The sequence below is a fragment of the Impatiens glandulifera genome, chromosome 2 (assembly GCF_907164915.1).
Source record: "Impatiens glandulifera chromosome 2, dImpGla2.1, whole genome shotgun sequence".
Lineage (NCBI taxonomy): Eukaryota > Viridiplantae > Streptophyta > Magnoliopsida > Ericales > Balsaminaceae > Impatiens > Impatiens glandulifera.
This window is the reverse complement of record NC_061863.1, coordinates 45,590,940-45,603,420: the sequence shown is the minus strand read 5'-3', so window position 1 is coordinate 45,603,420 and position 12,481 is coordinate 45,590,940. Positions and strand designations below refer to the sequence as shown.

Sequence of the window (12,481 nt, the reverse complement as noted above, 5' to 3'; positions counted from 1 at the left end):
TCTATGTATTTTATGAATATTATCTATAGGATGTCATAACTTTTTGTTGTAATTCATAAATAATGAATTCTTAAAAATAATATCAAAAGTAAGAAGTATATCAAAAGATAAAATTTAATTATATATATATATATATAATGTGTTTGAGTTATTACATCCCTTTATATATGGCTAAGATGAATTTTGCAATACACATCAATCTGATGCGGGACAAAATGCAAATGCAAATGCAATATAAATATATGTTAACATCCCCTCGCAAACTCATGATGGTGTAGTGAGAAACATTGTGATTTTGTCAAGAAAGAACTGGTGACACTTGATGGTATGTGCCTTTGTGAAGAAATCTGCAAGCTGCATTGAAGATGAGACAAAAGGTAAGGATATGGTGTCTCGCTCGTAATAGTGTCGAGTAATGTGACAATCGATCACAATATGCTTGGTACATTCATGAAAAAATATGTTGTGCGCAATTTGAAGACACTCTTATTATCGTAGTACAACGGTGTCGGATCACTAAAAGAGACACCCATATCAGTCAATAACCAACGTAACTATATAATCTCACATGTAGTAGAAGTCATAACACGATATTCTGTCTCAATTGAAGAGCGAGAAACAACATCTTGTTTCTTACTTTTCCATGAACTATGTGAATCACTTAAAATACACAATAAATAGTAGTCGCTTTCGATCAGTTTGGTTAATTGCCCAGTTAGCATAAGAAAAAACGCGAAGCTCCAAAGATGATGTCGATGGAAACAAGAGACTCTGATATATATCGTTCCCCAAAGATAACGTAGAATACGTATAACTGCATCCCAATGAACAGATGTAGGTGATCAAACGAACTAATTGACAATGTGAACGACATATGCAATATTTGGCCGAGTAATAGTGAGGTATTCTAGACTACCCATGATTGATCGATATAAAATTGTATCAGAAAGAGGATCCCCATCAGTAGGATTGTGACGAACATTGACCTAAAGTAGATAGTCAACAATATGTGTATCTGTGAGACGCAATCGCTCAAAATATTTGAAGTGTACTTAGACTAAGAGAGAATATATCCCTTTTCAGAAAAAGCTACCCCAATACCTAGAAAGTAACGTATATTACATAAATCTTTCATCTCAAAATGATGAGACAAAGTAGCTTTTAGATCTAAGATACCGTCAACATCATCTCCTATAATAATCATATCATCAACATACAACAAGAGCAAAATATGACCTATTTAAGACGATTTAACAAATAATGTTGAATCATGAGAGCTAGAAGTAAAACCAAGTGAAGATACTATAGAGGAGAACTTTTCGAACCAAGCTCTCGGGGCTTGTTTAAGACCATACATGGCCTTCTTAAGTCTGCACACTTGTCCTGGACGATGAGAAATACCGGGTGAAGGAACCATGTAGACTTCCTCCTGAAGATCCCCATTCAAAAAAACATTTTTAACTTCCATTTTTGAAATACCCAACGAAGAACAAAAGCTACTGCAATAAGAACCTGGACATATGTCATTTTTGCAACAAGTGCAAAAGTCTCCTAATAATTCATACCATACTCTTGAGCATAGTTTTTTGCAACCAAACGAGTATTATATCGCTCAATAGAGCCATCATACTTGATTTTAATCTTATATACCCATTGAGAATCAACAATTTTCTTATTAATCGATGAAGAAACCAAATCACAAGTATCAGTTCTCTCCAAAAACAAACAATTCCTCATTCATAGCCTCGTGCAAAGAGGATCATGACATTCCTCAAAGTAAGAGGTGGTCTCACAAAGAAAATTAATGGAAACTAAAAAGGAAGTGAAAGATGGTGTATAACAAGAACAATCAAAATTAGATACTTGAGTAGATCGACAAGTGCTTGTAGGATATAGAGGTAAATTTGGATATGTAATTATAGGAGGTTCTGAAGTAGACGTAGAAAGAGGATGGGTGTGACGTGTCAACATCATTTGTTCTACAAAAAGGATAAAATAGAACATTCGGTATAGTTTCATGAGGTTTAACATTTTCAGATGGACAATTAGTAGTAAAAGGATCGATTTGAATGAGGTCAAATTTTGAAATGTCATGGGAGGTTGGTGGGATAGTGAAAAAGAAATATGTTCAATAAATGAAACATTAGGAGAAAAATACAATTTTCCAAAAGCTGTATCATAACATTGATAATATTTCTACACAATCTCATATCCAAGAAAAACACAAATGGCCACACGAGATGATAACTTAGAACGTTCTGCATGTGGACGAAGAAAAAAACATGTAGAGCCAAAAACCCTTAAATGAGAATATAATGGGTGTGACCAAATAATAATCTAGCATATGGGGGAATCCCAGAATTATGAGCGGTAGGGATCTTATTAATAAGATAAATAGATGTAATGACAACTTCTACCCAAAATTCACTAGGAACACTAGTGGATAAAATTATAGACCGGACGATCTCAATAATATGCTTATGCTTTCTCTCTACTACTCCATTTTGTGTGGGGTATCAGTACAAGAGGACTGATGTATTGTACCATCAGTTTTGAAAATACCAAAAAGATCTCCACTAGTATACTCTCCCCCAATTCAGCTCGAAAACACCTCATAGTGGCAGCATGTTGAGTTTTTACGTAGGCCTTAAACTCAGTATACATATGAATAAGATCAAAACGATGTTTCATTAAATAAATCCAACAATAACGAGTGTGATCATCAATAAATGAAATGTAATATCTCGAGTCTCCCTTAGTGGGAATAAGTGATGGTCCTTAAACATCAGAATGAACTAAATCAAAAGATGCCGAAGAAGTGGAAGTACTTAAAATAAAAGGCAAAGTAGAAAATTTTCCAAGTTTACATCCACTGCAATCAGAAATATCATTAGGTGGTAAATCACCAAGTACATTAGAAATACACATAAAACGTAATCGAGAACCTGATAAATGAGTAAGTCTAGAATACCACAAATAAAATTTTGAAGAAGAAGGTATCAAATGAAAAGAAAACTAATTAACAGGCATAGATACCTTTCCCTTTTCTATGCTCTGTCTCAATCACTATCTTGGATTTTGGATCCAGCAAATAACAAGAATTTGAAAGAAAACCAACAAAACACCCTGAGTCACATAGTTGATCAACCTAAACAATATTCATATGTAATTTAGGGATGAAATAAACATCAGGTAAAAGATAAGGAGGGTATTTGGATAGAACTAATTATTTTTAATGACATTTTTGTACCATCAGTAGTCATAAAAGAAATAAATGGAGGGTCAAAGACATATATATAAAGGAGAAGAATAATGAGACATGTGATTACCAACTCTAGAGTCTAAAATTCAGGAAACTGAAGGGATACCTGATTCAATAGACGAAGATGAGCTAAAAGGAGTAGAAAGAGCATAATTGTGAGAGTCCTTTTGAAACTAGTCGACAATAGAATTAGTATCAGTATTCACAAAAGACTCTGAAGCTAAGTGATTCAATGAGGGAAAAAAATTTCCTGAGTAGATGGATAAGGATTATGAGATTGCCCCCAAAATACGATTTTTGTTTCCCGCCTTCATATTATTGTGGAGACTTTCGTCCGTGCCTTGGAAGCTATTGACCCGATTCTTTTCGAAGCTCAGGGCATTAATTCTTTTAGTGCCATGGTTTCTTACAATAATTAAAGTTACTTGTCAAAGATGTTTTATACTGGTGTGTAGGGACTACTATGATCGGTGCGGGCAGAGAGGCTACCAAAACTAAAGTAGAATTTTTTTTCACCCCTTTTAAAGTCTTCACACAAGTTTCTCCGTCCATTAGTTCATTTATTACATCTTCAACATATGGTAAATATTTACGGAGCAGGAGGTTGAGCAAAAACTGTCAAATTCTGGACGAAGACCCATATAAACAAGGCGATCATCATCTCTACATTTAATATAAATATCACATGCTTACAATTCGGTTGATTCTGCCAATGCTAACCGATCCTAGAGACTAGTCATTGCACAGAAAAATCCTGAATACTTAAGTTATTTTTCACTAGTGCACGAATTTCATATTGTAGTTGATACTTGATGGAAAAATTATTTTGCACAAATAGTCTTGACAAATAATCCCATATTTTTTACAGTTTTCAATTTTTCCAATTGAACACCAATTCTTTGTTCAACAGAGTTGTTGTTGATCGAAGTGATAATCTTTGAATTATTTGTCTCCAAAGTACAAAATAGTTCATCAAAATTTTCAACGCCAAATTCAGAATATTTGGCTATTCCAGAAATGTATTCCCAAACTCCTTTGCTTTCAGAAAATTAGTCATCACATAACTCCAATATGGATAATTTTTTTTCATCTAAACAAACACCAATAGATTTGTAACCCCTGGAAAAAAACCTTCTTTAGTTTATAAAGATTTTGAGTGAAATCTCGAGGTTCAGGAATTTAAACCTCGTTTGTGTGTCAGGAATTTTCTTTTAAAATAAAATATTTTTTAATGATCCCTGACAACTTTTGAAATTAATTAAAAAAATAATTAATTTTGAGGTTCAGTTTTAAATAATTCGGAGATTTACAACAATCAAATCACAATTTGATTTTTTAGAAATCCTTCAGTTTAAATTATTTAAACATAATTAATTTAAAAAATTATTTATTTTGAAATAGAGTCGTCAATTGATTGTTTAAAATTAATAAAAGTTGGCATACATATACAAACGTATGGACCAAAGTTTCTTTTAGTTCGTGGTTTGGTGATATACTCGGGAAAAGGCTTTCGCGCTTCATCCTCCGTACTCATTTTAAAGCGGCATCTACTTATAAATTTGGCTTTTAAAAATCGACTGTATCACGTTTTATTTTTACCGATTATTCTTCCGGTCCTAAGCATGCATAAGGTTTGTGCGTTATTTAAAATATTATAACAACAATATTTAAAATATTGGTACTTTTGTTGATATCGTTGACTTATGGGAAATATCTAAAGAAAATCAGTCATTTTTTTAAAGGAATTATTATTTAAACATAAATCTCAAACGAGCCTTTATCGAAATATTTTTGTGGAAATATCCCAAAAATATTTTTAAAGCATTTTAAAAAAATTCGAAATTTTTAGAAAATGATTTGAAAGCCCAAAATTACAAAAATAATTTTGGAGTTTAAAAAGTGGAACCAAACAGGCCTTAGGACCGGAGTCCTAGGCCTTGGGTTCATTTTTATCGGTTAGGGTCGACAAAACCCTCGGTCTGGCTTAGGATCTTCAATCGGAGTGCCAAAGTCCTCGGTCTAGGTGTTAAGGATTCTCGGTCCTTGGTTGAGATCACCAATCTGGGTGTACAAACCCACTGGTCCTAGGCTAGACTCATCGGTCCTAGGTTCAGGAATCCTTGGTCATATGTTCAAATTTCTTGATCCTATGTTGGACCTCTCGATCCTAGTTCAAGAACATTGGTCGGATCTCTCAATCCTAGCTCAAAAACATTGGTCGGCGATCCTAGGTTCGAATTTCTCGGTCCTGGGTCTCGGTCCGGGCTGAGGATCCTTAGTTGGATCTATCGGTCCTAGGCTGACAAGCCTCAGTCCTCAAGAATACCAAAGTGCAATTTTTGAAAAGTTGGTTTTAAACTCAGATTCATTGATCCAAGAGTTTGGGTAGCTTCAGAAAGCTCCAAGGAATATGTTGATCATAATCTCAAGGTATCAATCAACCTGGATGATGATCAAATCATTCAAAACAATTTTTGATCAAAATTTCAATTTTTTATTTTAAAATTATTTTGAGGAGAAATGAGTTATTTAATAGCTCCCTTATATCTCATATACTTGTTTGGTACCAAAACAAGAATATTGGCGGTTCGTTTTGACCAAATCAATAACTCAAAATTTTCAATTATTTTGAAATTTTTGATTTTGATCAAACATTATCGGGATGGATCAAACATGATCCAAACAGTTGACCAACATGATTACAATCGTGTTGGAGAAGCTTTATGGACTGTGATTCAAGAGAATTAGCCCAAGAACAACAAAAACGTTTTTTTTTTAATTCAAATTTTGGTTTTCATATTAAGGTTGATTGATTATTTCTAACATATCTAGAAAGTTCATAAATGATATTATAATGGATTTTCAACCATAAAACACCATAAATAACAAACATACAAGCTTATGCAATTTGAAATATAAAAATTTCAAATTCAAACTATAAATATGAATTAGAGAGTGATTAGAACCTTACCAAGGATTGGAGAACACTCATTGATCCTTACGGAAGCTTTTGGAATGCTGAGATCCAAGATTTAAGGCAAGAAACAAAAATTTGAAATTTCTAGAAGCTTGAAGCTTTAATGGAGGATTTTTGTAAATTTTTTATTTGAAGCTGGAGAGTTGATATCTTCTCTTTGAATTGATTCAGGGGTTATTTATAGTTGAAAAGGTCCGTTGTGGGCTTCAAGTGGATTGAATTAGTCAAAATCTATTTATGTTATTTTGGTTTTTCTTCCTCAAGTTGGCCAAAATAAGGATGAATAAGCCCTATTTAGCTAGGAGAAATGATCACCGTGGTAGGGTGATCATTTCACCTTTTAAATAAGCCGAAAAGGTTGATTGTGGAGAAAGTTCCAATTTTAAGAAATCATAAGTGGATCTATTCTTATCCTCTCCGACGATTGCGATGAAGACGAAGGTGACGCATTAAACGACTTCGTTTCACGCGCTTCTAGGCGTTCCATCAGCGGTCCGTCCAACACCCTTGGCGTTTGGGTGCTCCTTTAGCGATCTGGCTAACGGGCGTTAGTCGATCCGGTGCTCCTCGGTGCATGCTCTACTATAATGGGCTATGCGGGTGCGCCTAGAGCGTTGGATGAGAATATAACACTCATCCGAAGGTCGTAGTTCCGGCTACACCGGATTGCGAATTTATTTTAATTTTAAAACCTTAAGGATATTTGTTTGAAATTAATTTTTCTTTCACTCTTTTAGCTTTAATTTTGATCTTTTTAAATACACAAAATATTAAAATAAACATGACACATATTTTATCAATTTATTTATTTATTTTTTATATTTTTAGGGTTAAATAAATAATTTTGGGGGATGAAATGAGTACCTCATTTCATTATAAATTATTTATTTTAATACCTTATTTTTTCTTATAACTATTTTAAGATAAATTAGTACAACATTTATCGCAAATAATTATAGTTTTATTATTATTCGAACATTTTTCTTAATTAATTAGGTTTAATTATCACAATAATTAGCTTAATTAATTGTTTTAATTGTTTTGGCCATGTGGTTAACTATTTTGATATTGTTTATTAATAATAAATCAGAATAATTATTTTAATTTTATAAATTGATGTGTAGATTTTTAGTGCTTACAAGATTGTAACGAATCATCACCTCCAATTATCGTAAACAATTTGAACAAAACAATCCAAAATAACAAACAACTATCTCAAATCTAAACTAATAAACGATTAAGAGACGCAAAAAACAACATGCAATCTAAAAAACAAACGAAATCCAAAATTTAGGGCAGATCTAACCATTCAAATACAGACAGAAACGGTGGAGATAACCAGAATCATAAAACCACAAGTAGTGAAACAACAAGCAATCTGGAGAGTCAGCGAGCAATCTAGAGAGCAAAATTGTAACTTGGCTCTGATACCATGTTATAAATTCATAAATAATGAATTTCTACAAATATTATCAAAAGTAAGAAATATATTAAAAGAGATTTTAATTTGATATCTATAATGTGTTTGAAAAATAAGTGTTGAAAAACAATATATAAATCTGAGACTAATTAAGATAAAGAAGAAATGAATTATTAATAAAAATACGATAAATAACACAAAATTCACGTGGAAACCCAATATGGGAAAACCACGGGCAGAAGAGGAAGAATTTACTATGGTTAAAGTAGAAGATTATAACTTAAGAGAAAGAATAATAATGACAAATATTATGTGTGTTATGTTGTGATTAAAACTCTAACTAAGACCATATATTTATAGGTCACATAACTGAGCCTAGTGGACCCAATATCAAAGAGTTAAGAATTTATTTTATTTTATATAATATTATTATATCGCGAGTCTAGATTCAGACCCCGATCAAAATCCCTATGGGTCACCATAATCTAACAATCTCCACCTTGACACGGATCTAGTATGTCAAAAGAAAAATTGATCTTCAAAATATAAACAATAACCATAGTAGTCTCCACCTCTTCCAAAAGCCCTATGGGCTTTAACAACCAAAACCAACTAAGTTCGAGCAATGCTCAAACTTAGAATGGGGAGCGTCTTCATCATCATATCATCATGATTATCAACAATACTAATTTTTCTCATATCAATATCACCACGATCAATAACATCACTTACGAAATGATATCGCACATCAATGTGTTTCGTCAAAAAAATATCATTTTGACTATCACAAAAGACTGTCATCATCTATAAATCTTTCTTGAATTCCCCAAATAGGTCTTTCAGCCAAATATCAGCTTTACAAACTTCTGTAATGGTCATGTATTCTACCTTAGTAGTAGACAACGTGACTGAATTCTATAGAGTAACTTTCCAACTAATCGCAAAACTGCCAATACAGAAAACAACAAATTCAAGCGATCTTCTTCTGTCAAGATTGCCAACATAATCAGAGTAGACATAACTGATAACTTCATCTATAGTCCTCCCAAACTATAGGTGAACGTCCGTTGAACTTTTTAAATAACATATGATCCACAAAATTGTTCTTCAATACTCTTTACCTGAATTTATCAGGTATCTACTAGTGCTAACTGCATTGACTAAATATGTCAAATCTAATCGAGTACAAATCATTGCATACATAAGTGAACCAATTACAATAAAATATGGAGCTCGTAACAAATACTCGATATCCTCATCAAACTGAGATGACATAGTTGAAGAGAATTTACAAATTGAGAACTGATAGAACTAACATAAAAATTGTTGAATAGATAAAAGATTTTGAAGTATACGAACTATCCAAATAACTTCTCTTGAATTCATAAATGGTCATAAAAGAGTCGAAACTTTTATACCACTGCCTTGGCGATTGCTTTAAACCATAAAGGAATTTCTTCAAATAACAAATACAAACATCTTCTGTTAAGACTGTAAATTTTTTAAATTGATGCAAAATAGGATATGAATCTGAGACTAATCAAGATAAAGAAAAAATATGAAGTGTCAACCAAGAAAACACGGGTAGTGAAAGAAAAATTAACAATTACAACTTAGAGAGGGAGAAAAATAATAGCATATATTATGTGTGTTATATTGTGAATAAAGCTCTAATTAAGACCATATATATATATATAGGTCACATAACCGGGTTTAGTGGGCCCAATATCAAACAGTTAAAATTTTATTTTATATTATATATATTTCGCAAGAATAGGCCCAAACCCCGATCAAAACCCATATGGGTCACCATAATTTAACAATGAGCTATTACATCCCTTTATATAAGGCTAAGATGAATTTTACAATACACATCAAACCGATGTGGGATAAAATGCAAATGGAATATAAATATATGTTAACACTTTTATTCTTGCAATCTCATCCTTCAAATAGACCAAAAATTAATAGTCATATGATACTTCTTTGGGTATCCTTGTATCATATACTCTATCAGTTGCCTTCTTTGCCTATAAAATGAAGAAAAATAAGTTATATTTGGTGGTTTCTGAAAACATACAGAACAGATTGGCCTATAAGAACTCACCTCGTTCTCCCAATTAGTGCACAAGGTGATAATCGAGAAGACCAATGCTTGACTGAATAGAGCCATAATGATTCCAGCCCATAGTCCCTTTGTTAGATTAAAAACAAAATCTGAATCAAAATCACATTTAAGTATCTTTTAAAAGAAATAGTCATACTAGTTAGCTAGCTACCTTCCCTCCAAAGTGAAAGACAAATGCTAATATTATAGCACAAGGTATTCCAATAAGATAGTATGCTCCTAAATTAACAAAAGCTCCTATCTTTTGCCATCCACATCCTCTAGCAGTGCCTGAAAGTATTTACTTAAATTCCATCATATTTGAACATCACTAATAAAGAGAGATTAGTACCTGAAAGTATGGACGGAACCCCAGTAATAAAGTGAGAGCCTGCTGCTAAGATCAACATTTCTGCTACATAACTTATTACTTTCTCATCTTTACTGTAACAATAACCCCATATCCTGCGCCCCACTATCATTATTGTTCCTACCAATACTCCTTCTGTAGTCACCAGGAATAATGCTATGCAAACTGCGAAACGAGCTGCTCGTGGCCTTCCAGCTCCCAATTCATTGGACACTCTCACGCTGTCAAAACAAGAAGTTGGAGATGAAGACTGCTAGCTGTTTACAGAACAAAGCCGTTAAATCTTTTCAATTACCTCACAGTAGCACTTAGGCTCATTGATATCATATATACCAGACTGCATGTGTTAAGGCTGCCACATTTTAAACACATGCCAGTAAAAGTTAGATAAAAATAAATATGATTTCTATATTCAAGTAGCATTCTACTCATTAAGTGGAGCTAGCACAAACTTCTGCATTTATTTTCATGTTTAGTTAATGAATTGTGTGATAAGCATAAATCTCTTATCAAACCAAGTGCAACAGAAAAGGCATTGAACTAATTCCTTGTATTTTAGAGCTTAGTTACACTGCTATTTCATTAATCTAGAGACAAAAATGTTCTCACCTTATGGAGAGGACTGAAGTCTCTAGTTTGGGATTAGGAAGGAGTCCAGATAGAAGAACCATCATTTCAAATGACCATGTCTCCAAACTGTGAGAAACACAGGTCAAATGAAGAATATACTAGAAATTTTTAGTAACATTATCTGTCAAAAGGAAGAAAAATAAGACAAACAATCAAGAGAGTTACCAACTTACCATAACATAACTGCTGAAGGAATAGCAAGCCTAAGATATTTCATGACGTCTTTCAATGCCTCCTTGGAAAACCCAGTCCAAGTCTCCTTACAAGAAGGTGATACTCTAATGTAGATTCCCAACAAGAGCACATTAATCCAATATGAAAATGCATTAGCCAAGGCAGCCCCTTTGTTTCCAAGCCCCAAATTGAACACCAAAGCCCGACAAACAAAAATGTGGACAAATGTGGTGAAGCCAGAAATGAGCACCATTGGGGTGACATTATTCTGGGCCTGCAAGAACCGAATGAGGCACTGGAAGAGGGCATAGGCAAAGATGGAGGGGATCATGAACCGCGCATAGCGCCCTGCCTCGGCTGAGATTTCTGGGTCCTGGCCCAAAAATGCTAGTATGTCGCCTGCATTGAACCAAATCAAGGCAAGGGGAACACTGGCTAGAAGCAGAACAAGCATGGCTCTTTGCGTGTGGACTCCCAGCATGTGGTACTGTTTGGCTCCGTAGGATTGACCACAGAAAGTGTCCAGTGCACTTCCTAATCCAACCTATTCCCAACATAGAATTGTTAATGAAATCGCAGCCAATTTGAGACATACATTATGCTAAGCACCTCATATATATGACCATCCAGGATGGTTAACCAAATGAAACAATTTAATATGACCAGAATTTTATGACCCCAAACCTCAAATTTGCAAACCAGACCATTATGCTAAGCATCTCATATAATCAAAAGACATCAAGTTGCCTATTTTTTGCAGTGTGATACTATGGTGGATCTTCATATTTCTAAAAAAACATGCCTTCTTAAAAGAATGCTCGAAAAAAATACAAAGACACTTCATCATTCTCAACGTGTGCATTCCAAAGATTCACAAAAGTACTTGCTCTCCATCAATTCTCACAATCACTTCTCAAGATGGGTTAAAGTTGATTTATCTAATCACCACTAACAATAGCGCTCTCTTTAGAAAGTAATTAATAAAAAAAAACTTACGAGAAGGCTAAAGCCAGTAACAGTAGCAAAGGAAGTGGCCATGGATGCACCAGAAAGAGGAAGCTCGCCAAGATGACCTACAAACATGACTGAGATAACCTGCAACCCAAATATCAACAAATTGACCAGTACAATGGGTCCTGCTAAATTCAACTGCTTCTTCACTTCCGCAAAGACATTCACATGCTCTTCCTCCCCGAGGTTTATCAATGGCGATTCGATTCCTTCATTTCTTCCTTCCTTCCCCATAATTTTCTGTCCTGTCAGTACACAAGAGGAATTAACATTGAAAGATATATATAGAATAACATGATAGCACCACCCAAAAGATGATTATCTGCCTCTAATTCTTTCTTAGTACAATCCATTTTCATTTATAACTTTCTTATTAGAGATATACCAACTTCAATTTCAATTATTCCTATTTTATTTTTATAACTTTCTTATTACAGATATACTAATTTCAATTTCATTTATTCCTCTTTTATTTTTATAACTCTGATTAGTGATATACTAACTTTATTTCATTTGTATTTGTGTAAAAG

General features: G+C 33.5%; 1 protein-coding gene across 1 annotated transcript; it reads right to left on the bottom strand.

Moving 5' to 3' along the window:
* Nucleotides 1-9,545: 9,545 nt before the first annotated feature.
* LOC124925512 (protein DETOXIFICATION 16-like) lies at nucleotides 9,546-12,191 on the bottom strand. The gene is made up of 8 exons (XM_047465534.1): nucleotides 11,937-12,191; nucleotides 10,940-11,484; nucleotides 10,746-10,832; nucleotides 10,432-10,488; nucleotides 10,119-10,357; nucleotides 9,939-10,057; nucleotides 9,767-9,853; nucleotides 9,546-9,689 (listed from the first exon to the last, which is right to left on the bottom strand). Exons 1-8 carry the CDS (start codon nucleotides 12,183-12,185, stop codon nucleotides 9,624-9,626), a joined length of 1,449 nt encoding a protein of 482 aa, XP_047321490.1. The 5' UTR covers nucleotides 12,186-12,191; the 3' UTR covers nucleotides 9,546-9,623.
* Between the last annotated feature and the right edge of the window lie 290 nt (nucleotides 12,192-12,481).

Coding starts and splice junctions, on each gene's coding strand:
- LOC124925512 (XM_047465534.1), bottom strand. CDS start 12,185: ATGGGGAAGGAAGGAAGAAATGAAGGAATCGAATCGCCATTGATAAAC. Junction 10,489..10,745: donor ACTTCAGTCCTCTCCATAAG/GTGAGAACATTT, acceptor AAAATGTGGCAG/CCTTAACACATGCAGTCTGG. Junction 9,690..9,766: donor GCACTAATTGGGAGAACGAG/GTGAGTTCTTAT, acceptor TTCATTTTATAG/GCAAAGAAGGCAACTGATAG.